The sequence below is a fragment of the Euprymna scolopes genome, chromosome 35, assembly GCF_053919585.1.
Source record: "Euprymna scolopes isolate OS-2025 chromosome 35, ASM5391958v1, whole genome shotgun sequence".
Classification (NCBI taxonomy): Eukaryota; Metazoa; Mollusca; class Cephalopoda; order Sepiida; family Sepiolidae; genus Euprymna; species Euprymna scolopes.
The window spans coordinates 62,299,880-62,327,658 of record NC_136516.1 but is presented as its reverse complement, the minus strand read 5'-3'; the positions used below and the strand labels follow the sequence as shown (position 1 = coordinate 62,327,658).

Here is a 27,779-nt window from a genome sequence, read left to right as displayed (position 1 = left end):
CTATAAAACATATCGATTTGAAATAATGCCTATAAAACATATCGGTTTGAAATAATGCCTATAAAACATATCGGTTTGAACTAATGTCTATAAAACATATCGGTTTGAAATAATGCCTATAAAACATATCGGTTTGAAATAATGCCTATAAAACATATCGGTTTGAACTAATGTCTATAAAACATATCGGTTTGAAATAATGCCTATAAAATATATCGGTTTGAAATAATGTCTATAAAATATATCGGTTTGAAATAATGCCTATAAAACATATCGGTTTGAAATAATGCCTATAAAACATATCAGTTTGAAATAATGCCTATAAAACATATCAGTTTGAAATAATGCCTATAAAACATATCGGTTTGAAATAATGTCTATAAAACATATCGGTTTGAAATAATGCCTATAAAACATATCGCTTTGAAATAATGTCTATAAAACATATCGGTTTGAAATAATGCCTATAAAACATATCGGTTTGAACTAATGTCTATAAAATATATCGGTTTGAAATAATGCCTATAAAACATATCGGTTTGAAATAATGCCTATAAAACATATCAGTTTGAAATAATGTCTATAAAACATATCGGTTTGAAATAATGCCTATAAAACATATCGGTTTGAACTAATGTCTATAAAATATATCGGTTTGAAATAATGCCTATAAAACATATCGATTTGAAATAATGCCTATAAAACATATCGGTTTGAAATAATGCCTATAAAACATATCGGTTTGAACTAATGTCTATAAAACATATCGGTTTGAAATAATGCCTATAAAACATATCGGTTTGAAATAATGCCTATAAAACATATCGGTTTGAACTAATGTCTATAAAACATATCGGTTTGAAATAATGCCTATAAAATATATCGGTTTGAAATAATGTCTATAAAATATATCGGTTTGAAATAATGCCTATAAAACATATCGGTTTGAAATAATGCCTATAAAACATATCAGTTTGAAATAATGCCTATAAAACATATCGGTTTGAAATAATGTCTATAAAACATATTGGTTTGAAATAATGCCTATAAAACATATCGCTTTGAAATAATGTCTATAAAACATATCGGTTTGAAATAATGCCTATAAAACATATCGGTTTGAAATAATGCCTATAAAACATATCAGTTTGAAATAATGCCTATAAAACATATCGGTTTGAAATAATGCCTATAAAACATATCGGTTTGAAATAATGCCTATAAAACATATCAGTTTGAACTAATGTCTATAAAACATATCGCTTTGACATACTGTCTATAATACATATCGCTTTGATATAATGTCTATAAAACATATCGCTAGACATAAATTTGTGACACAAATAAAATGAGTGCAGAAGTGTAACTGTAACACGGCTGATCTATCTCTCTCTCCTTCTATATATATATATATATATATATATATATATATATATATATAGTGGGGAAAATAAGTGTTGGGCACATCCCATTATTCTTTATTTAACACATATTTTATGCCGCGAATGATGTGAAAATGTAACAAAACAAATAACTTTAGAAATTGGAACCTTTTAATGCATAACAAAAATTATATAATAAAAACGAGAATAGCCGGAAAAAAAGTATTGGACACACTAATACAATTTCATCTAATATTTAGTTGAAAACCCCTTATTGGCTATTACAGCTTCGAGACGTTTTCTATACGATGAAACTAATTTGTGACAACGTTCAGGCGATGTTTTGGCCCACTCTTCAACACATACTTTCTTCAAATCCTGAATATTACGTGGATCTCGTTGGTGGACCATGATTGAGCTCTCTCCATAGATTTTCTATAGGATTTAAGTCTGGGGACTGACTGGGCCACTTAAGAACATCTATTTTGTTCTGTACGAACCAATTGGAAGTTATTTTAGCAGTATGTTTGGGATCATTATCTTGTTGAAAGATCCATCCCTGTCGCATACCTAACACATTGGAAGCAGGCAAGAGATTATTTTCAAGAATTTCCCGATATTTGGCTGCATTCATCTTTCCATCTATAATATGAAGTGGCCCAGTACCATTTGAAGAGAAACATCCCCAGAGCATGACATTTTCACCACCAAACTTTACAGTGGGGAGGGTGTTCTTGGGATCGTGCGCTGTGCCATCTCTTCTCGATACTCGACGTACAGAGTTAATGCCGAAAAGTTCCACTTTTGTCTCATCGGACCAGATCATATTCTTCCAGTAATCATCTGTTTTCAATAAGTGGTCTCTTGCAAACTCCAGACTAGCATTAACATGACATTTTTTTTAGTAATGGTGTCTTTCGAGGTGTACACGATTTAAGACCGTTGCGTCGGAGAACATTACTAATCGTTGATTTCGTTACTACTATCCCTGCTTTTTCCAAATCTTTCTGAAGTTCGCCTCGTGCGGTTCTCAGTTGCTGCTGAACTTTTCGTATAATCTTTCTCACTGCTCGATCCGACATCTTGCAAGGATCTCCAGTGTGCGGACAGTTCAGGGCTGAGTCATGCACCTTCCATTTTCTAATAAGGTTCCCTATGGTGCTTACAGGGATTTTGAATTGAGCATATATACACCGATAACCAATTCCATTCTTGTGCTCAGCAATAATCTTATCACAAACGACTTAAGAGAGTTCTTTACGTTTACTCATTCTGAGAACCTTCACGCGTGATGGCTTACTGGTGACTAACATGTTCCAATACTTTCCAACGACGTAGAGTATGGTCTGCAACAATCAAGAAACTTCTAAAATGTATAATAGTGTCAACAAATTAAAATGCAAATAACAATTTCCAGCATTATTTATAAAAAATAATAATAAAATATAATTTAAAACAATGTGTCCAATACTTTTTTTCCGGCTATTCTCGTTTTTATTATATAATTCTTGTTATGCATTAAAAGGTTCCAATTTCTAACGTTATTTGTTATTGTTAAATTAGTAACTATTTCTTGTTAAATTTTTGTGTCATTCGCTGCATAAAAAATGTGTTAAATAAAGAATAATGGGATGTGTCCAACACTTATTTTCCCCACTGTATATATATGTGTGTGTGTCCCTCCCTCTCTCTGTACATATATATATCTTTGTATATTTGCTTCCTCATTATTTTGCTTGCTGGTTGGTGAAACCTGCAAGTTTGTGCTAACATGCCTGGCCGTTTATACTAGAATGAAAGTGGTCTATAAATCAATGTACTAAAAAAAGTATTATAATCTATAATGTAAAAGTGAAAATGTGTGTGCGTTTATGTGCATTTTTTTTGTATGTCCGCCAAAGGTTTTTTTGGGTGGGTTGCTCGGGGGGGGGGGACACTCATTCTTAGAACTTTTTATATACTCTCTAGATTATAATATGTCAGATTTATGAAAGGAGGTCGTAAATATATTTTATTCAAGTGACTTTTACTCGCTAAAAATTCCCACTATTCTGCCTTCACGCCTGTTTATTTGTGGTTTTCGTATAAAAAAGTGAAACTAATGACAGTGATGGTAATTTTCTGGCTTCGTGCTGGGGATGCCCAGAAAGTAATTAGCCTTGATCACTGTGTGGAAAAACCCTCTTATATCAGACAATTTCTATTCATTTGGACACTCCCCTACTTATGAGGAGCTGGTTTTTCCCTCAACATCTTGAGGAAACAAAACCAAAAAAACTGCCTCAAAGCCAAAGTTAAGTGCGGGATTTAGTCTATAATATAAAAGGTAAAATGGCCGCATGCGTTTGTGTATGTCCAAGAAAGACTTTTTTTGCTGGACTTCTCAACAAGTTTCCTTATACTCCTTAGATTATAATCTCTCAGATTCAAAAACTGACGTTGTCTCTATCTTTTATTTGATCGAGTTTTAAAAAAATCCCTGGTTTCTGGTGTTTGTCTTTCTCATATAAATAAAGCAAAACTAATTGAAGCGAAAGCACTCGCCTGGCTTTCATGGCTGGGACGTCTTGAAGGCAATCAGCTTTGATCATTGTGGGGGAAACCCTTCATATCAGGCAACTGCCATTCATTTGGACACTGCCAGAGTTCCCCCTTTTTGGGGGGAGCTGTTTTTTCCCGACATCGTGGGAAACCAATAAATAAAACAGCGCAAAGCTCAACTGGCCTTTAGTCAGATTTAAAAAGCAACCTTCATTTCTGCGCGTTCGTGACAAACATTTCGCTATCTGCTATCATTCCTGCGCCTGTGTGATTCTTAACTTGATTACCAACTAATTCATCTAATGATCCGCTACGGCATAATCGTTAGTGAGAAAGACCAACCACCCCACGTTTTTGGGTTCGATCTCACCTCTCTCTATATCTATTTTTTTTATTTTGCCTTTTAATTACCAACACTTTTTTTTACACATTCTCTTTTCCTTTTGGGTTCCAACCTGCCTGCCTACTACCACTTTTTTTTTTGTTCAACACACGCCTACAACCACCCAGGCAATGCCGGGCACCTCCACTAGTTAATAAATAAAGGAAAAAAACCTAAAAAAAAAAAAAACCCAAACAATTGGTGTGTTTTACGTTCTAATGATGTTTGTTACTGTCCAGCATGTTCTTTTATTTATTGTTCTGGGGTAACTGACACCCCTATTCCTGTCTTCACATGGACTCTCCCATCGCTGTGAAAGGCAGCCATTTTGGACTCTCTAATCAGAGATTCCATGCCAGCCTAATCGTTGACATGACTTTACAGACTCTCCTGTTTGATATTGTGAACCCCTAAAATAAGGCCACAACATCTGGTGACGTAGGAATGAAAAAACCTTACAAGGACCCTTTCCTTTGGACTAATAATCAAAAACGTCTATTTTCCTATTTTTTCTGACTCAACTTTAAAATTTTTCTACCAGCTTTGAAAAGTTCAACAAGTTTACTTCTTTTTTTCAACAACAAAAAAAAAAAAAGAAAGTTATCGCCAAACCAAAACTGTGAGTAGAAAAAAATATATATTGCTGTCCTAATCAATTTCTTGTTTTAAAACGAAATAGATTACATTCTACGCTGGAAAAAAAGTTATTGGTGAACTTGAATTTACGCTTTTGTATTTTTGAACACACGTGTGGTTAGCTGGCAAGCAACCAGTTTTTTTTTTCTGTTACGGTGAACGAGAAAAATAAAAACAAGAAACAGAAAAGTCATTAAACCGACTCTACATAGGACACTTACATCTAACCCACAAACTATTATTTATTGAAACAAGTTCTACCAACGTGCCAATGTGGATATGTACTGACCATAAAAGCATATTCGAGGATTGTAAAAATACAACTCTATAAAAGGAAAATATTTCAGCAACAACAACAAAAGGAAATTAGAAAAATACTGAAAGTCGAAACTAAAAAAGTTTATGGACTTAAAAAAATAAAAAGAGAAAAAAAAACGGTAACTTTAAAAGATTTTTTTTTCTCTCTCTGATATTTCTTAAATACTTTTGATGTTGGCAAAATTCTCTGACTTCAACAAATAGTACAGTTATTCACTATTTTTTTTTTCCTTTCATGGAAATTAAACAAAAACTTTTTAAGTGTCTTATTACATTTTCTGCTAAGATACAACACGGAACTTTTTTTTTTCTTTTCCTTCTGTCCCTCCTCATGTGTGAATATTTATTTCATATATCATCTTCATAAAATTGTTTTTTTCTTGGTGAAATTTCTCAGACCTAGAAATTCGGAGACTAGTTATTTTCCAACATGGAAAAACATTCAAAACAAATAGCTGCTATGATACGGTTGCAGCAAACTCAGTTCTCCGAAATACAAAAGCAAAGAGAAGAAGAAAGAAAGCAAACGGAGGAGGAAAAATGACAAAGAGAAGCAGAAAGGTTCGAAGAAAGAGAAGAAAGAAAATGAAGAGAAGAAGAAAGAGAAGAAGAAAGAAAACAATTTAATGCCCAAATACTTGAAATGCAAGAACAAGCAAAGAGAAAGTTCGAAATATTATCTAAGGTTATATCTAAAAAAGACAGTAGAGAGTCAGACAAGGACGTTTTTTCCCAAACTGCAATCTGGTCAGCATTGGAAACTTTTCAGTACTGGCCTGATGAAGAATTAACTTTTGAAGCCTATTTCCACAGATTCGGCGACGTGTTCAGAATTGATTGTAAAACTTGGAGCGAGCAGATGAAGGTTCGTCTCTTACTACAAAAATTGGGAGCCATGGAACATAGTAAGTTCATGGACTATATACTGCCAAAACAGACGAACGAATTGTCATTTGACGATGCTGTAAAATCCTTAATGGAGTTATACTGCCCGAAAACTAGTTTATTCCATAAGAGATGGAAATGTATAAACCTGACTCGCAAAGAAGACCAAGACTACACAACATTTGCGTCAGTCGTAAACAGGCATTGTGATAATTTTAAATTATCTTCGTTAACGGCCGACAATTTCAAGGTCTTGATTTTTATTCAACCAAGGACACTGAAATTAGACGCAGGGCATTGAACACACTCGAAAAGAAACCGGACATTACCTTTCAAAAATTGGCTGAGGAATGCCGAACAATTATTTCTGAGAAACAGGACTCCAGAAATATAGAAGAGGTAAATGTATCATACATCAAGAAAGTGCAAAATAAAAAACCGTTCTTCCCAAAAAGTCAAGTGAAAACCAAACGCAATACTCAGGAGACATACCAAAATAAACCTGATTTACCACGTTACCCATGCCGAGGATGTGGAGAACACCACTGGCAGAAAGATTGTCCTTACCGGTCCCGTAAATGCGATCTATGCAGACGCAATGGCCACAAAGCCTCGCATTGCAGAGTAAAAGGACCTCGCAAGAGTTACGTCAAAACGACGAGAATTCTAGGGAAAGATGAAAATGTACGGAAGTACGTAATAATCAAAATCGGGTACAAAAACGTAAAGCTTCAACTTGACATTGGCTCAGATTTGTCCATAATAAACTATAATACTTGGTGTAAAATTGGCAAACCAAAAATGAGATAAACCAACAGAGTGGCTCACTCGGTAACGGGAGAACGCATTAGGTTTGAAGGCGAAGTCACTACAAATGTAACATTGAAGGGCAAAACTTTAACACTAAAAATGTTTGTGTTAAAGAAATCAAATAATCTTTTCGGGACAGACTGGATTCAACAATTTGAACTCTGGGACTCGCCCATGAGCGATTTTTGTCAGAAAATAGACAGCCCTACAGCTAAAGCAAAAAAACTTAAGGAAGACTTGATGGAGTCATTTCCTAATGTTTTTTCGGGCAAATTAGGCTGCTGCACAAAAATGAAGGCGAAGTTCGAATTAAAAGATAACATCACCCCGATATTTAAAAAGAAACGCAGCATACCATTTGCCTCCATACAAAAAATTGACGAGGAGCTAGATAGACTCGTCAAGGCAGGAATACTGACCCAAGTCGACTACAGTGAGTGGGCTGCCCCCACTGTATACGTAAAGAAAAAATCAATGGATATTAGAGTCTGCGCAGACTTCTCGACAAGGTTGAATGCAGCACTAAGGGATCACCACTACCCGCTACCTAGCCCCAAGGAAGTATTTACGAAACTCAATGGAGGAAAAATTTTCTCAAAACTAGATTTAAGCGAAGCATACCTACAAATTCCTGTGGAAGAAGAAAGCTCCAGACTCTTGTGTATTACCACCCACAGGTGACTGTTCAAATTTAATAGGTTAGCTTTCGGGATCAAGGTCGCCCCGGCTATCTTTCAGCAAATAATCGACACTATGTTGAGCGGCTTTGATTTTTCTATAGATGACATTCTAGTAAAAAGTGAATCTATAGAAGAACATGAAAGTCATGTTTTTCGGGTATTTGAAAAAATAAGTGAGTATGGCTTCACACTGAAAGACACCAAATGCAAATTTTTCCTCAACCAAATTAAATACCTTGGTCAGTTAATAGACAAGAACGGTAGACGGCCCGATCCTGAAAGGTCCACAGCGATAAGAAATATGCCTGAGCCACATGACTTAACAACTTTGCAAAGTTTCTTAGGCTTAGCCAACTATTATCAAGCTTTTATTCCAAACCTGCATACTTTACGTGCACCCCTAAACGAGCTACTTAGGAAGGACAAAGTTTGGGATTGGACCACAGAATGCCAGACTGCATTCGAAAAGCTAAAAAACGTGCTCACCAGAACTGTTCCTGACCCATTATAATCCGAAACTGGACATAATCGTTGCTAGTGACGCTAGCGCATATGGAATCGGCGCATGCATCCTACATAAAATGCCTGATGGTTCAACGAAACTGATAGCACATGCATCTAGAACCCTACTACCGGCGGAAAAGAATTATTCCCAAATAGAGAAAGAATCTCTAAGTATTATTTTCGCTGTGACTAAATTCAATAGATTTTTACATGGAAGACATTTTAAGCTTCAAACGGACCATAAGCCGCTCATCGCTATCTTTGGTTCAAGAAAAGGATTGCCTACACATACGGCAAACAGACTGCAAAGATGGGGAACAATCCTACTCAATTACGACTTCAAAATGGAGTTTCTACCATCAAAGAGGTTAGGACATGTTGACGGCCTATCCTGGTTAATACCAAAAACTGGAGAACCGCTTGAGGATTCTATTATCGCATCACTTCAATCAGAGAAGGACTACAGTTTGATTCTATGTAACACAGTGAAAGAACTTCCGGTTACCCTAGACGACATAAGAAAAGAAGCCGAGAGTGACGATTTTATAAAAGAAACCAAAGCAAAACTGGAATCGGATGAACAAGTAGCAGAAGCTTTCTCAGTGTGCGACCAGGTTCTACTATACAGAGATAGAGTAGTTATTCCAGCGACCCTACATAAAAAAATCCTCAAGGATTTTCACACATGACACCCTGGCGCCACCAGAATGAAGAGCCTCATGCGTTCATACGTGTACTGGAAAAGCATGGCCCAAAGCCGACTATCCATGGTCACGAATACATGTGGACTATGCAGGACCACTTGATGGACACTACTACCTTATAATAGTGGACAGTTTTTCCAAGTGGCCCGAAGTCTTTAGATGTAAGAGCCCAACTACGGACTTCACCATAAAAACTTTTCATGAGTTATTTGCACGATTCGGAGTAGTCGACTGTTTAGTGTCAGATAACGGCACTCAGCTTACATCCGGGGACTTTAAAGAATTCATTAGAGACTTCCAAGTGGACCACATTACAACTCCGACATACCACCCCAGATCAAACGGCCAAGCGGAAAGATTTGTGGACACACTGAAGAGAGCTTTGAAGAAGGCTAAAGACACGCCATCCGAAAAAGCCCTACAACAATTTCTTCAGGTGTACCGCATAACGCCCAACGAAAACACACCATCCCAGATGTCTCCAGCGGAAGTAATGTTTGCAAGGAAAATACGGCCAGTTTTTGATAAGTTATTACCAAAGCAGGTAAAACACACCAAGCTGACGATACCCAAGAAGAACTACATGCCGAGAGAAAAGATATTTTTCCAAATGCATAAAGATAATAGTACCTTCTGGGAGCGGGGAACGATCATTAACAGGATCGGTCGTATGGTCTATATGGTGGAAGGACCACACTCCACACATAAGAAACACTTAAACCAAATTCGCAAACGCACTTCAGACGAGCCAAGTGAAATTCCATCTGAAGAAGAGACGATGGACCTCCTATATGAGGCATTTGACCTGGAACCTCCTCAAACCAGTACGGAAATACGTCGTTCCACTAGAAAAAGGAAGCTGACGGACACCTTGGAAGTCAACCCTAAGAGAAAAAATTATATTTCAGGGAAATAAATCTTCGGAGGGGGGTGTTCTGGGGTAACTGACACCCCTATTCCTGTCTTCACATGGACTCTCCCATCGCTGTGAAAGGCAGCCATTTTGGACTCTCTAATCAGAGATTCCATGCCAGCCTAATCGTTGACATGACTTTACAGACTCTCCTGTTTGATATTGTGAACCCCTAAAATAAGGCCACATTTATGTAGGTTTGTATTCCGGAATAAGTGATTTTTGAATTCACAGCCAATGAGAACACCCTGAACTGAATGAGGGAGAAATTGTTATTTTTTAAATGGAAAACGAAAGGTAATTGTTTCTGCATCAGTTTATAAGCCAATTACAAAGACAGACAAGACGGTTTATGTATATGTATATAATAGTACCCGGTGTAGACTGGTGGTGGTATTAGTACTTTAATTTTAGAGGGAAAATTGATAACTACTTCTTTGTAAGGTGTTCGCGATCATGATGATGTTTCTCTTAGGATAGAGTGTGAGTGAGTGAGTGTATTTGTTTAACGGCATTTCAACCTCTAAGAGTCATTTAATGCCAAAAAAGTTTTGTTGGTATAATAGATTTTCAGTTTCTTGTAAAAATTTTTTAAGTTTCTTGAAAAAGTTTATCTTTTGAAGCAAGATGTTTTAGGTTTTCCGAAAAATTGTTTTATTTGTAAGAGATTTGTTTTTCTAAACTGAATTTTACTTGTTTACTTTATAGGAGTTTGAATACATTTGTTTCTTTTAAATAGTTTATGATTTGTTGGGGTTCCACTTCTTGGAACACTTTTCTAATGTTTGTTGTTTTAAAATATTTTTTCCGAGTGTGTTTGTGTTTTCTACATTCTGTAAGTAGATGTTTAATTGTTAGTTGTTGGTTGCAGAGTGTGCAATTTGGTGTTTCCTCCGCTTTGATTAGCTAGGAATGAGTTAATTTTGTATGTCCGATTCTTATTCGGTTTAGTACAATTTCTTCTCTTCTTCCTTTAAAAATTTTTTGTTTTTCGTTTTTAATTATTGGTTGATGTTCATGCAATTTGTTCGCACTGCATTTGTTCCATTCCTCTTGCCACATGTTTTCTATATATTCGTTGATTTTTCTTTTTAGGTCTGTGTGTGGTATTTTAATTTTTTCCATTTGGTGGTTTGTGGCTTCTTTAGCCAGTTTGTCTGCTTTTTCATTTCCTGGAATGCCGACATGACTTGGTATCCAGGCTATTATAATTTTTTTATTGCTTTTTTTCGGTTATTTCATTGTATTCTTGCATAATTTCTGTGATAAAAGGGTGTTTAGATTTTACTTCAAGGGCCATGATACAGGATAGCGAGTCTGTATATATTATGGCTTTTTGTTCGTTGATGTCTTTGATGTGTTTGAGAGCTATTTTGATGGCCTGCAGTTCAGCTGTATATATTGAAGCCTCGTTGGGCAGTCTTATTTGATATTGTTTTTGTCCATCTGTGCATGCTGCGCTTGTTCCGTTTATAGTTTTAGACCCATCGGTGTATATTTCTATGTATTCTGCATATTTTTCTCTTAGTTCTCCAAAGTTGCTTCTATTTGTTATATTATTTGTAATGTTTTTCTTGTAAGTAGTAAGTGTTATGTCGGTTTCTGGTTTGTGTAATGTCCATGGGGGTCTGTTGTTTGTTTTCTGAGTAATTATATTGTCGGGGTTTTCATTGATTTGATGTATTATTTTTTTAATTCTGTGTATAAAGGAGGGTATACTTTTTGGTTTCCTTGAATAAGAGTTTGTACATTGTAAGTTGAAGGTAGTTTTGTATGTTGGGTTTTCGGGGTTGGTTTGTAGTTTTGCTGCGTATTGTAACGCTAGTTTTTTCCATCTTAAGTGCAGGGGTAGTTCTGGGGCTTCTACGTGAAGGCTTTCCATTGGAGAAGTTCGGTAGGCTCCCAGGCTGAGTCTTAAACTTTGATTCTGTATTGTTAGTAGTTTGTTTTTGTAGGATTTGTAAGTAGAGCTGTATATGGCACAACCATAATCCAGTTTGGATCTGATATGTGAGCGATATATTTTGAGCATTGTAGCTTGATCTGCTCCCCAATCTAGTTTTGATACTATTTTTAAGATATTTATTGCTTTTAAGCATTTTTGTTTTAATTTGTTAATGTGCTCCTTGAAGTTTAGTTTGTTGTCTAAAATGATCCCTAGAAATTTGGTGTGTTGTACTACTGGTATTAGTTGTCCATTTAGTTTGAGCTGTGGGTCAAGGTGGTATTTGCGTTTCCTACAAAAGTGGATACATGTGGTTTTGCTTTTGGACATTTTGAATCCATTTTGGCTAACCCAAAGGTCTATTTTGTTAAGGCAATGTTGCATTTGTCTTTCAATAGTTGGCATATTTGGTGATGAGCAAGTTATTGAAAAGTCGTCAACAAATAGTGTTTTTTCGAACCCCATGTTAACATTTTCGATTATACCGTTGATTTTAATTAGAAAAAGGGTGGCAGATAGTACGCTACCCTGTGGTACCCCTGTTTCTTGTGTGTGTTGATCTGATGTTGTATTTCCTAAGCATACTTTAAATGTTTTGTGGGATAGGAATTCTTGGATAAATTTTGCTAGGTTTCCTCTGATTCCCATATTATGAATATCTTTCAAGATTCCATATCTCCACGTGGTGTCATACGCCTTTTCGATATCAAAAAAGATTGAGACCACATGGTGGTTTCTTATTAGACCGTTACGAATATATGTTTCTAGCCGAATAAGTTGGTCATTAGTACCTTGATTTTGTCTAAATCCGCTTTGGTGTGTAGAAATGAGGTTATATTTTTCTAAATGCCACATTAGTCTTGTATTGACCATCCTTTCTGTTGTTTTGCATATACAGCTTGTTAAGGCGATAGGACGATAATTGGTAAGGTTGGAGTGATCTTTTCCTGCTTTAGGAATTGGGATGATATTGGAGTCGAGCCAGTGTTTTGGAAAATTGTTAGTCCACCATATTTTGTTAATTATCTGTAAGAGAATGTTGAGAGATGTGTCTGGCATGTGTTTTAGAAATTGGTAGTGGATGTCATCTGGACCGGTAGCTGTATCTTTACTTTTATGAATTGCATTTTTTAGTTCTGTTATAGTGAAAGAGGTGTTATAGTATTCTTTGTTATTGGATGTGAAATTGAGTTTTTCTTTTTCTGCGTTGTTTTTGTATTTTTGGAATTTGGGGGAGTAGTGGTTGGATGATGAGTTTTGGCTGAATTCATTTGCGATTATGTTTGCTATTTCTTTTTTGTCTATAGTTTGTCTACCATTTGGTGTACTTATATTATTTATTGGTGTTCCAAGTTTTTTTCCAGTTATTTTTCTTATTATTTCCCATATTTTTTTTGATGGCGTGTTGTTGTTCAATTTGGAAATGTAGTTTTGCCAGGTTTCTTTTTTGCTTTTTTTTATAATATAGCGTGCTTTTGCTCATGCTTGTAGGTATTTTTGAAGGTTGGGTTTTGTAGGATGTTGTTTGAAGTGTTTTAGCATTTTTTTCCTGTTGGTTATTGCTTGCTTACATTCTATTGTGAACCATGGCGTTGATTTTGGGATTGTCTTGATTGCTATTTCGTTTAGTGTATTGGTGAAAGCTAACATAGGATCTGGTTTGTTAACTATTTCTTGATTAATCAGATTTGTGCAAAGTTTGCTAAATTCAGTTCAGTTAGCTTTATAAATTCGTCATTTTGGTTTTGATTCTTCTGTTGTAGGTTCTTGGGTTTTGAGAAAAATTGGGAAGTGATCGCTGCCGCACTGGTTGTTATGTACCTCCCATTGGAAGTCCATAAATATTGTGGGGGAGCATAGTGTTAGGTCGATAGCTAATAGCGTTCCTGTGCCTGGGTGAAGGTATGTGTGTGTTTTATCGTTAAATATAGTTACTTCGGGTGATTCCAGTAATGATTCAATGATTTTCCCATTTTGGTTAATATTCTCACTTCCCCACATTTTGTTATGGACGTTGAAGTCCCCCATTAGTATAAAAGGTATGGGGAGTTGTGTTATGAGATCTTCAATTTCGGTTTTGTTTAGTTTATGTTTAGGTGGAATGTATATTGAACAAATAGTTATTGGTCGGTGAAGTGTAACTTTAATTGCTATTGTTTGTAGGTTTGTTTGGAGTTGTAATTTTATATGTGGTATCTGTTTTTTTATTATAATTGAAGTGCCACCTGTGGGTTGGTTATCTGCTTGTGATCTGTTTGTTTGATTGTAGATGTGGTATCCTTTGAAGTTGATGGTGTCCGTTTCTTTTAGAAGAGTTTCCTGTAGGTCGATTATGCTGGGGTCATGTTGTGCTATTATATGTTTGATTTCTTCGTAGTTTGGTTTTATGCCTCTGCAGTTCCACTGTATAATGTTTTTATTCATTTCCATAGGTAAGTTTGTTTATTTTTTTTCCTTTTTTTTCTGTTTAGGTTTTTATATCTATTATTCTATTGATTTGTTGTGTTTTGAGTGGTTTTTGTTTTGTGTTTACTTGGTTCCTCAGTCTCCATTTTCTCTTCCTGGTCAGTTCTGTTTTTGGAGCTAGATTTTTTCCTCTGACTCTCGATTTCAATCAATTCAAATTTGTTTTCATTTTCGATTAATATTGTCTCTGTTTTTTGTTTGCTTTGGTTTTTGGAAAGAGGATTTGTGTTTTCCCGTTCTGTTTCCATCTTTCCAGATATTGTGTTTTTATCTTCTGCTTTTGTCCTTGTACATGATTTGGATCTTTCACGGTTTATTTGTGGTTTTTGCTGTTCGGGTTCTTTTTTGCTCTTTGGGACTTGTTTTAGATCATTTGGCTGAGTTTTCGAAGATACTGGCATTTGTTTCTTGTTTTCGTTTTGGTTAGTTTTTAAAGTTTCAATTAGATTTTTGAGTTCGGAGATTAGTTTAAGTAGGTCTTGGTTTTGGGTTTGATTTGTTTGGTTTGAAGTTTTTGTAATATCTGCGTAAGTGTTTATTTTTTCTCGAGAGCTTGCTATTTTCCTTGCTTCAGGAAAGGGCACATTTTGTTTGTATTTTATTTCGTCTATTTCTTTTTCTTTTGTGTAGATTTTGCATATTTTAGAGTATGCTGGGTGATTTTCTTGGCAATTTGGGCATTTCGTTTCGTTTGGGCATTCACTTTCATTATGGTTAGGTTCTTTTAAGCCACATTTTCCACATACTTTCTGTCCTTTGTATGCTTCTCTGCTATGTCCGTATTTATGACACTTATAACATCTCAGAGGGGCTGGTATATATTGTTCTACTTTTTCTATTGTGTATCCGATTTTTATTTCTTTGGGAATTTTTGGTGTATTGAAAGTTAGTATGTAGGTTTTTGTAGGTATGGTTTGACCATTCCTTTTTATGTTTATTCGGACGTGATCGATTACTCCCTGTTTTCTTAGGGCATTTTCTGTTTCTTCTGCTGTAGCCAAGGTTAATTCATGGCTTTTTATAACACCTTTTGATGTGTTTAGTCTTTCATGAGCATAACTTTTGCATTTATAGATATGGAATTTCTCCATCTCTAAGATGTTTTTTGCATCTTTATAGTTGTCGACGGTGACAAGTAGGTTGCCATTTTTCATTTTTTTTGCTGTTTTTGGGTTGCTGTTTTGAGACAGAATTTTTTCAATTAAGAATGGAGATAGATCGCTGATCTTTTTTCCTTCTAAGGTTTCGATTACTATGAATCTTGGATATTTTTCTTTATCAATTATTTCATAGTTATATTCTTGTTCACTGTCTGAGCTGGTTACGTCAGAGTGGGTTCTTTTCGATTTTGTAGTATTTTTTTGATTTCTGGGTTTTTTGTTTGGGTTTATTATATCCATAGAAGTTTGTTTAGATTTTCATCTCTCTTGCTCCCCACCCTCCTTGGAGCCCGAAATTGGGAGATGTTAAGGGGGAAACCCATTCGCTCTTTCATCCCAGGGATACAAAAGAGATATACTCAATTGATTGAGTTTGTTCCATCATTTCCTGTTTCCTCCTTTAGTTTCTTCTTTCCCAGTTTGATAGAAACGTTAGTTAGGGAGCAGTTGTGTGGTTTTTGTCTCATCAATTGATTGGCCCTTGCCATCGCCTTCTAACACTTAACTGGTTTGTCTATGTTTGTAGTAATGAAATGTATTATCTTTGGATTAAGTTTTTTTTTTTTTTTTTTTTTTTTAGATGTTATAATTGACATTTTCAGTGTAAGTGTTAGGGCTTGACATGACTAGCCGATTGGTTGGATCGGGCCTCTCCAACCGCCCGTCTAGCCTAGTACAAGGCCAAAGTAGAGTGTTGCTACAGATACCTTTATTTTCCCTAGGCATCGGTTGCTCAGTCACCAGGATCCTTTTCCTAGGCATCACGGGTTGCCACCCACGGCCAACAGGTAGCCCCGTTGAGGGACTTTTACCCCCTGCAGGGGGGCAGTCGGCGTATTCTAGTGCCCTGCCGACAGGGTCAACCGGGAAGTAGGGAAGGAAAAAAGGAGGGGGGAAAGGGAGGGGGCTGTTGTTTTTATTTTGTTTTTGTAGAACATAATTAAGTTTTACAAAAGAGAATAGAAAACAAAAACAGAAATCGATGTAGGTGCATTTCGTCTCAGGAAGCCAATAGGCAGCCTGATCTGGTAGCACCAGCCTAGGATAGAATGTAGTATTTTATTATAACAAATGTGTATGTAACGGTATTTTAAAGTTGCATAAGATGGTGGATAATTAGTTAGACATAATAAAATTGCATGTGACCCCGGTTATTGCAAACTTACTGTAATTTGGTCCAGAGGGAAATTTTTGCAATGAAAATATTATATACAGGATAAAATCATTGTCTTGTACTTCACAAAGAAGAGAAGTCAGGTATGTATCAATCGCCTTATTGTGTCAATATAGTGGACATTCATCACAGCACCCAGCAGAAGGAAGACAAAGGACGTCCGGACAGAAAAGTATGAAGCATTATTCTTTTTTCATATATCATCCTCTTCTTCTATATTCCTCTGGTTATGTAAATACAAACAATTCTGATACCCCACTATAATTCAATAACTTGAGTGTTATTTCTTCCGCCCGTCATACCAATAATTTCCTGGGTAAGGTTGACACTGTTGTCCAAACTTCCAACTTCCAAACTTCTGTATACGTAACGCACCTTCTCTCAACTCCAATCGAACTTCTGCTAATTCAACTTATTTCTTCGAAATCCAACTTCAAAATGAACGTCCCTCTAAAAAAAAAATCAACCCTCTTTTATCTCCAACCAGGAGCATCTCATTTGCATATCGGGTGGTCAAATTGTAGGCATATAAAGAGATAAGGCAGCCATTTTTGTTTCTTTCTTCTTCATTCATTTCATTCCACGACCGACCCGTCGAATTATGCACACGTGCTAGTTAGGTAAGTCACACGTTTCCCTACACTCCCCCCTGATCTAATGATCATACACAGGGCAGGGGGGGGGGCGGTCGTCTTTGTCGAGTACTTCTTTGAAGAATCAGGGGAAGCACTTCCTCATTGTCATCTTCCTCATTATCACCATTATTGCCACCAGTCTGTTCCATTATTCCCTCTTGTGATTCCCTATGCGGTGTTTCACAATCAAAGCAAGGGGGGCAGTATCCGTCTTTGTCGGGTACTCCTTCGAAGAATCGGAGGCATCATTTCCTTGGTTCCATTTTCCTCAGTATGTTCCATCATCCCCTCTCGTGGTGCTATAGGCAGCGTTTCATAATCACGGCGCGTGGGCAGTATTCGTCTTTCTCGGGTACTTCGATGAGGAACTGGTGGTATTACTTCCTCATGTCCATCGTTCTCATCACTATTGCTACTAGTATGTTCCATCATTCCCTCATCTGGTTCTGTAGGTAGTGTTTCTATGTTCACCTGTAGGGGCAGTAGGCGATCAGGATCATCCCTGAACTGTATGTGATCTTCCTCATTATCCTCAGAATCAGAAGAGGTATAACAGGGGTGGATATCTTTTACATGACGTGGTACACCATTAATCAACATGGTCTGAGGACTTAGGATTTTGTCTATTTTTCCTCTGCAAAATTTTACAGTGCACCCAGCATTTGGGGGTTTTACCCAAACATGGTCTCCCACTTGATATGGTGTATTGACAACGCTAACCACTGATGGTGTGACATCAATTCCTTTTATACACTGTTCATAGCGGTAAATCCCATTAGCTGGTGCAGTTTCTGATGTTGCATCGTCCTTTGGTGTCACATACCAGTACACAGCTTCTGGAATAGAACACTGTGTACTGGCCGCAATTCTTTTAATGGTGCAGTGACACCGCTCCGCTATACCGTTACCTTCTGGAAAATATGCACATCGGTAACGCATTCTAATCCCCCATTTCTACGTAAATTTCTGAAATTCTTGACATTAAAACATAGTGGCGTTATCAGTCAGAATTTCCAGCAGGGGCATCACGTTAAAAAAAGACAGCTCTCAACTGTCGTATAATGCTAGATGCATCCTGCCATTTCAACAGGCGTCATATCATGAAACGTGTCGGACCACAATCTGTCAAGGTCAAAATTGCTTGCCCTCATAATGCGTTACATCCATTCCTACTCGATACCAGTTGTCCTCCACCTCAAGATTCCCTTTTTGCCATTGGGACGGTGCCGGATCAATTCGCTGACACTCTTCACATGAGCGTATAGCTGCCTTGATTGATGCTCTTGTAGTTGAGGGACACACTCTTCGGACAAAATATGTTCTCCTCCGGATTCCGGGATGTCCACTCTGCTGATGATCTGGTCAGGTGTTAATTGATCTGTTACGGCCGTGCATGTCTGTTGTGAAGGAGCAGATCCCTGCCTCATTACATCAATCCACCTTTTTGGTACTCTAGTCAAGCTATCAGCCAAATTCTGCATCAACGAAACTAAGGTAATGTCCACCTGCAAGCTGTATTCGTCAACTATACGCTTCGTACTAACATCTCACTTGCAGCTCTAGTCTTAACTCGAGCCTTTCTAGTAAAGGTGTCGGTCAACCAGTAGTAAACACACAACGAGTCAGTGTGGAGATGCACAATCTTAGCCTGCCATTGCAATGCAAGATTAAGACCTTTTAACGTGGTATCAAGTTCTGTCAAATTTATATGCTGGGCATCACTTTTCGGACGAAGCCAGCACACATCTTCCACAACAGCACCCAATTATTCCAACATGACAACTGTAGCCAGTAAACTTGCATCAACCCATGCATTCAGTTCGTTTCCAGATACTTGCCACTCACCCTGGGCAGGGTCGTTTCTATGTACTCTGGACAACATTTCAGCCATCATTTGCTGGAGAGAATCATCATCCACCATGTCGTCCCATCCTTTGGTTACAGCAGTTACTCGTCTTTTTAACACTACTGTTGCCGATCGGAGCCATCCACAGACAGGTATATGTCCTACTAATTTACTACAAATAGAAAACACAATGCATCTTGTCAATACACTGGGTAACTCTGGAATCGCGCTCTCTCGCTTCCATCGCAAAGTATTGCCCTTCTCATAGACTTCTAGGCCTAACACGGGCACCCCGTCCTTTTGGCGCTTAGGGTCTTTGCTTATTAACCCAAACGATTCCAGTTTTGCTCGAACTACATCTGCAGACATTATATCCTCATTAACATAGATGTCGTCAATGTAAGCTGAAGTAGCTTTTGCTGTGGTCTCATCCTGCATCAAAACAGTTTTAATAATAGTTGTCATTATTAAGAGTGCTATGTTTAGGCCAAAACCTAAACGTGTCAAACAATATCGTTTTTCCTCGATTATCACTGTCTGAAATGGCCATAATGACTCATGGACACGTATCTGCAGGTAGTTTAAACAATAGCCAACATTATTACCTCACTTGTGAAAATGAATTATTAATTTGATTCAAAATATTCTATGCCATTAAGTCATTAATTTATCCCTATATCAATTCCAGCTGTGAGAAAGATACAAATATTGTGGCCACAACACAGTCCAAATAAAGCATGATGCATCAAAAGTAAACAATCTCTTACCTATAATATACACGGTTTTCAACGCCATTTTACCATAATCAACTTTGTCAGCACCAAAAACATGAGCCAAAATCTTGAACACTTCTCGATGAAACTTGGAAGTTAATGGAACTGAAATCAAAGAATAAAAATTGTTTGAAAATCTTGAAAGGTCAATAAAAGAATGATCTTGGAATATTTTCTGTTTAAACTGCCAGCACTATGAATTCTTCAGAAATACCAAAGGATTTGAGCAGGTCTAAACAAAACTGTTGGCTTCATAGTCACTTTTAGAGAGAAAAGGTGTAAGGCAGAACCCAATTAGTCGAGATGTAAAAAATCTTTCAAAAAAACTTTATACTTAGATAAAGTAACAGAACATCTGTATTTGAAAGCATTTTTGCTACAACTTTCTTTTGAAACTGGTAATGAACAAAAACGTAAATCAAAATCTACGTTCCAAAGGTTGAAATCCAATTAGGAGACCAAACCAAACCTATTATTCCTAAGCAAAACTTGCACTGGACCGACTAATTTCCTAGGAGTTTGTAATAAAAGGATATTCTAATTTATCATCCAAATCTGACCCCCAAGATCGACATGTGCCTACATTAACGATGGCTTTCCATGTGGTAGGGACATCTCCAGAGAAGACCCTAATTTACTCTATATGTGCTTTTGGATCGCACTTGCTCACACCACTGCGTTTATATTTGCCCTCTATTGCCCCCATAACAGTGGAGTTACTATCTTTAAGAGCATATCTGAGAAAATTGACCACATTCTGTTATCTGCTCATCCTTCAGCTAACATTCACATCTGTGAAGACTTCAATGTTCATAATGTGGAATTATTAGCCCACTCAAACAAGACATGATGAGGAGAGGTCCTGTTACAATTTCTCCATTGCTTATGACCTATCTCATCATTGTTCACAAACCCACCTGTGTGCCCAACACTGATGATCAGTATGCAAGTTTCCTAGACATTTTATTCACGGCTGGAGCGTATGCACAATGGAATCGCAAGTGAACTCCCCATTAATGTGAAAATGCTTGGAACACGTTGCTGCAGAAAGCCGTGTCATTGTCTAAAAGGATTTCATGCGGCAAGCCATGTTCGAGGAACACTGCCTCCAACTGATGAATCATGCTTGCCGAGTCCTGCCTCACCAATTTCCTCCAAATGGAGAAACGCAATGGACCACAGTCTGTTAGAGTTAAAAAATGGAAGGTGCCATAATGCTTAATATCCGTCCAATTCTCTGCCAATTCTTGTTCACTTCCAGCTTTCTCTTTTCCCACCTGACTGGCGCTGGGTCAATGGACTGACATTCCTCACATTTCCATATAGAGGGCCAGTGCATCACCTTCCAGATATAAAGGTAGCAAACTTGCTATATCATCCACCTGTTGTGTGACAAGTCTCACTTTTTCAAGCCACACTACAATATCTCTCTCGCTTAATGATATCACTGCTTATCTGCACCTTCGCCATAGTCGAGCTGAAATAGCTTGTAGCAAAATATAGTAGGCAAAAATCAGGAACAAAGGTAGGAAATAGTTCGGCCTGCAACACAACAACAGATGTATCTGAGGTAAGCTCTTTATTTTCCCACCATTTCGGTGATTGCCAATATCGCTACAGTTTTCCTATTAAGTAATATATCCAAGCTTTTGATAAACTCATCACAATATTTTTTATTTATATTGTTTACTTGGGCCAGCAACAGGAAATTCAGTTTTAAACAAAAATAAATAAATGAAGAAATAAAGAATCGTTTTTAGAATCAGAAATTAGGCTAAATTTTTTTGATTTCGATACTCTTCTAACTTCTGATTTTTCTGATTCCTGATTCCGATTAGTCATCCCAACACTAAAATGTACCCAAGGATGTTTAAAAGCACTTGAAACATCTGCAAAGTCTGAAGTCTAGTTGGGAAAAGAAACTGCTTGAGTTGTCACTTTTCGCTTGTGACATCACAGTTACCGCTCCATCTATATACAATCTGTGAAGTTGGTGTGTGAGCCTTCCCCACTTTCTACCAGGTAAATAGTATGCAACAAACTCTCTACCAGGTAAATGCAACAAACAGTAATCTTATGAAAAAAGGGAAGTAACTCACTTTTTGTTCTACGATCCATCTTGAAGAGATGAGGTATGTTCCTGTGTTTGGTTTCCAATAATAAAGCAGACTGGAACATTTCAAGCCATTTCCCAACTGTCATCTGCAATTTGTCATTGGAGATTCCTATAATTAATAAGGAAACAAAAGTAAACAATAAAAAAATTAAAATTTCTGCAAATATTTTATCTGTTCAAAGACAGTTAAAGTTATATGAGTATGTAAAGAATGTGCCAAGAGTTTTAAAAACAATATTGATTGATCTCATGATTTAAAAAATTTGAAGTGAACAATATTGGGAGTTGTAAGATGAAACATTGAAACTTGTTTGAAAAGTAAGGAAACAAATAGAAATAATGAAAAAATGTTTAATGTTAAAATGGAATTAAAAAAATGTTTCATTATTTTTGTTTGCTTTGAAAATAAAAATAAATATTTTGTTTTCACCTTTTTGTATATAATTGACTGATATTGCAGCAAAATGAATTTCTTTGTTAATAGTGTAATATTTATTAATTTTTTGACAAGTTTCTTGCCACAACTTTTCCTTTTTGATGGTTAAAGTCTTCCTTGTTCAATCATTCTTTTGTCCCTATTCTCTCTCTCTCTTGCTTTCCCTCTATTCTGCTCTTAACATTTTTCCACAAACTCCACAACCTACCTATGAAAATTCCAACAAACAAATCAAGAGAAAACCCAAAACCAGAACTTTAATATAAATCCCCACTACAAGGATCTACGTTTCAAACTTCCAGAGGTTGAGCCCTGTGGGGTATATGCGAAAGGAGGGGGGAAGGTACCGTTAAAGGCTAGGTTCACATCTGGGCAGGAGCTGCTAGAAAGGACTTGTCCTGCCTTGATAGAGTTCAAAATAGACTTTGTAGCCTCGTAGGAGATGTCCTTTTCTCTTCCCTGCAACCTCTATCTCACAGAAGAGATGTTGCAAGCTTGTCTCTGATGTATCGTTATTTTCATGGAAAGTGTTCGACTGAGCTTCAGTCTATGGTCCCCCCTCACCAAACTTTCACAAGAAACACTCGTCTAGCTGAAAACACTATCAATAATTCCCCCCACTTTTTATCTGTGCCTAAACCTAAACGTAGATTCCATGAACAAAGCTTCTTTCTTAGAACTGCACGCCTGTGGAATTGTCTTCCGTTTTTCTACTTTCCAGCTGACTACAATATGGTTGTCTTCAAGTATAATGTAAATAAGTTCTTGATGAGCCGTTCCATATAAGTTATCAAATTTACCGAATTTTCATTGCTAATGATTACTATATTGTCCAATTTCTACTGTACACTCTTTAACCCTTATCCTTGAGTGGCCTCCTGGCCTTGATAATCTGGTGATGCCTGTGTAAAAAAAAAAAAAAAATAATAATAAATAAATAAAAAATAAAAAAAAGTAATATATGACGTACCGGGCATATCTGCACCGCTCTTTTGGAAGGAAAGGATGGCTAGCTCATTTATATACATGAAGGGCACCTTGGGAAGGCAGGGCATGATAGGAGAAGCTATTTTTTTTCTTGTCTCTTTCTTTTTTTTTTTTTTTTTTGATAGGAGGATATAAAAGCTGGGAAAAATTCCCTGCAAGACGGGAAAAAGAAAAGAGTCATGAACATCTTCTCTTGAAAAGTATTTCATGTTGCTGATGTTCAGATTGTGTCGTGTGATATTGGTGGTTGAGAGGCCAGGTGTGATCGATTGGAAAAGAAGAGGGCAGAAACGTGCTGTTGTCGAGCGAGTGACTCACTCCTTCCCGAACCCCAGAAACCGAATCCTGATCGTAACCTTAGAAGCTATTTTGGCCTGTCAAGCAGATTAACATAGTTGACTGGAGACTGAACACTCAGATGTTGAGACCCTTCACTGGAGAGGGTGACCTAATTAAATGGCTGGAAAAATTAAAGATGGTTGCAAGGTTGCAAAAAATCGAAAATGTGGTCACCCTGCTACCGCTATACTTACCAACAGATGCTGAAGATAAGGGAGACCTTGCCTCAGTGGAGCAAAAATTGAAATTGGCTTTTGCTAAGAGTCCATTTGAAGCACTCGGCAAGCTTGTAAGTTTGAGGTGGATTGGCGAGTCTGTTGACATCTTTGCTGCGGAGATCAGGAGACTGGCAGGATTGGTTTGTTACGTGGGGAGGAGCCTGGAGATGACTGTAAAGCTATACCTAGTGAACGGCTTCCCAGAAGAAATCTGAAAACATGCAGAAAATCACTGAGATCGATACTATGGAAGTGGATGATCTCTTGGTCCACACCAGAGTCCTAGTCAAGAATGTCAAGGGCCCAATCGTGGCTGCAGCTGTGAGTGGAAATACGTGCACCAAGCCCCACTTGAATGACGAGAGACAGGCGGCGAGGTGACAAGAGGGGAGACCTGCCATCAAGTGTTTCCGGTGCCAGGGTCATCACCTGCTCAATGACTGCAAAGAGCCGAGACCGGGGGTCACCTGCTACCGATATGGACGAGTGGGGCATATTAGCCGCTATTGCATCACTTCGCAGGACCAGGGAAATGAGTGAAGGGGGAGACATTGCGCCAGTGTTTCCCCCCCTTCTATGTGGAAATGGCGCACAACAAAACATTGCCTCAGTTACCGGTAGTAGTCAATGGGAAGAGAGCCATGGCCCTTGTTGACACAGGTTGCACCACAACGTTGGTAGCGAAGAATGTCGCTAGGTCATGGAGCGGAGCCAGGAGTATTAAGACCGCGGATGGCAGCGAGGTAAAATGCCTAGGAGAGACAACAGCAGAAATACTGGTGCAAGGTGTGCCTATTGGACTACAAGCCCTGGTGTCGGATCGTCTGGTCGGTGATGTTGATGTGGTTTTAGGTGTAAGTATGATCAACCAACTGGTGGGGGGGTAACTTTCAGACGCCTCAGGGCAGTAGGGATGGCAGGAGTGGAATGTGATAGAAATATCAGAACGCAAAAACCGGAGGCTTGCTGCATTGAGGACGAGGATTTCCTGGCGAAGTTCGATGGCGAGAGGTGGACAGTCGAATGGAAATGGATCTCCGGGCCTCCGGAACTACAAAACGAAGTAAGCTGCTATGAGAAAACACTGCGAGGAGAAATAAGAAAAGGATTCAAGGAAGAAGTGGAGAGGTGTATAGAAGAGGGAATATTGAAACCGTGGACAGGGAAAGAAAAAGGAGTGCTACCATTACTGGCGGTTGTTCAACCCACCAAGAACAAAGTTAGATCAGTACTGGATTTCAGAGAATTAAACAAACACATAGCCTGGCACACTGGAGAGACATCAAACGGAAAAGTGAGCGTGTTCTATGACAAAGACATACAGGCAGGCAGATACATAAAAGACAAAGCTATCAAACCAGATATTGTAATATGGAACAAGCCCGAAAGAACTGCGTTCATTATTGATGTCACAGTCCCAAATGATTTTGGCCTTAATAGAGCTGAACGGGAAAAGATAACAAAATATCAGGACCTAAAAAATGATCTAAAAACAACATGGTCTCTGAAAGAAATAAACATTATACCGGTTGTGATAGGAGCAACTGGTTTAATAAAAAAGAACCTTCCGAAATACTTAGAAGCAATCCCTGGAAGACCAAGCTGTAACGAGATACAAATAGCAGCCATAAAGGGAACAGCATCTATTCTTAAAAGAGCCCTCGGATATAAATTTAAATCATAACAAAATCAAGTGTTAGCTCCAGGAGGGAGCCCATTGATCTCTTAAAATTTACTAAAGTTAAATAAAAAACAAAAGGAAGACTTGAATGCCTACCAGATACCAACCTCAGGTATCTTCGGTCTCTCTGTACAGGGGTTTGTCAGATAATCTGACATGAGGATGCTTCAAGTTCGAAGTAAACCCTGACCAAACATTCAAACAAAAATGAAAATGATAAATCGATAAACTGGCAGGATGTTGCCCAGAATAAAAAGATTCCCTCAGCATGGCTTTGCACTGGGTCATATGAGGAAAGCAACGGTGCACCTTCTAGTGATGTTACCACAAGTAACAACACTAAGCTGGATACTCCACCAGACCAGACCAGACCAACTCTAGCCCTGGAATTCGGCAAAACCAAAGACCACCAAAAAGAGGAATTATAATCTTATCAAGTGGTCTGTTGAGAAGAAGAAAATAATTCTTCACTGTTTTGCATACTCAAGGTATGAGAAATGGGGAAGAAAGAAAAATAATATATTCGAGGCTCAAATAAGATCTTCTCTCTTACCAAAGGAAAAGGTAGTAGGGACAACAACCAAAAACCTACTGTCGATCGTGTCACAGATCAACAAATATCTCACCAAAGAGGTAAGAGATGCAATTGAGCTAAAGACTCTTGCTGAGGCAGAGGAGGACTATAGCCAAAGAGATATAACTGAGTTTACACAAACTCAATGGAGCAGGGAGGATAAATGGACGCTTATATGGGCGACGGAGTATGCAAAAATTAAGCACTCAAAACTCAAAGAAAGATGCCAAGAATGGCAAAAAACCTTCAAGTATCATTGTCCAAATAAAAAAGGCATCGCAAGAGAATAACTTACATGCCAGAAGTTTAACTTCATGAAGAACAATGCTTTCTCTACAGAGCAGATTTCCAGTATGATTAGAGATATTCGCTTAATGATTGAAGATGACATCTGCCCAATAAGCAACCCCATCCCTCTTCCCAGTGACATTACACCAGAACCAACTTCACCTCAACTACCCGACATGGTCTCAGACTTAACATTGACAGAGGAGACACATTATCAAGGGCAACGCCCAATAAACAACAGTAACTCTCCTCAAGGCTCACCCCCGAAAATATCTCAACTAAAATATGGGCAAAAACAACACCGCAATGCCCAACCTGTAAACATGACACTGGATGCAAACCAGATGGAGCTGGAAGAAGAACTGACTAACAGAATAGAAATGGCATGATGCCTGGCTGTTGGAAATCGACCCAAACTGGTGAAAATAAATTGTACCAAAGCCTTCAAGACCCTTGTTACGAAAGTGAATGATGCTCTCACAAAAATTGTCCCAACTAATGCGTCATTAACTGAAATAAACCATGCAACTTTTGGGGCAGCATGGTATATGCAGAGGAAACGTTTGCCCCACCATAAAGAGAAAAAAGAGGGAGAATTTAAGGCCAAAACAAAAGAACCAGTCTGGAAAAGTAGGCTGCAACAGAAAATCTTAAAACTCAGAAAGGAAACATCCCAGATATCTGCCTTTCTGTTATGTGATAGCCCAGGGGAAAAATTAAAAAAGATGAATAAACTTAAAAGCGACTATTCACTTCATAACCAAGAGCAGTTAAGAGCTAAGGTAGCAGAAAACCAAGCTGAAATAAAAGCTTTAGCTGCACGAATAAAAAATAAACAAAAGAAAATGGAGTCCAAGTCATTGAATAGGTTATTTGACAAGAACCCAAGGATGGTGTACAGAAATTTAATTCAAGAAGAAATCAAGGTTAATTCACCACCGTCACAGGAAGAAGTGGAGTCATTCAGGAGGCTGCTGTATGAGGACCCCCAAACAACACCAAGAGGGGCAGTGGATACATACAATTAAAGAGTCTGTCAAGGGCAAACAAGATATGCCACCACTAAAAATATCGAAAGATCCGATAAGAAAAAAATCACCCACTTCAGCAACTTTAAAAGCCCAGGAATTGACAAGATTCCAAATTTCTGGCTTAAAAAACTCACAGCACTTCATGAACATTATGCGCAGGCATTTACTCGTGTTGTCAGTGGCGAAGAAGATTCACCAGAGTGGTTAACTCTTGGCAAAATGACTGATACCCAAAAGCCAAGAGACTCACTTGCCCAATAAATACAAGCCTATCTGCTGCCTCCCAACCACATGCAAGTGGCTTACAGGAATGATTGCAGATGCAATCTATCAACACCTCACCGATGGCAAATGC

The 27,779-nt window shown here is 37.8% G+C and overlaps 1 protein-coding gene across 4 annotated transcripts in view; it reads right to left on the bottom strand.

Moving 5' to 3' along the window:
- LOC145259882 (FAST kinase domain-containing protein 3, mitochondrial-like) overlaps positions 1 to 27,779 on the bottom strand; it is a gene marked incomplete at its 3' end in the record, with an annotated part of 232,796 nt that overhangs the window by 43,621 nt on the left and 161,396 nt on the right. For all 4 annotated transcript variants that reach the window (XM_080117763.1, XM_080117762.1, XM_080117761.1 and 1 more), the window contains 2 exon segments: positions 19,749 to 19,859; positions 21,854 to 21,979. In XM_080117763.1, coding sequence (XP_079973889.1) covers positions 19,749 to 19,859; positions 21,854 to 21,979 — 237 coding nt within the window.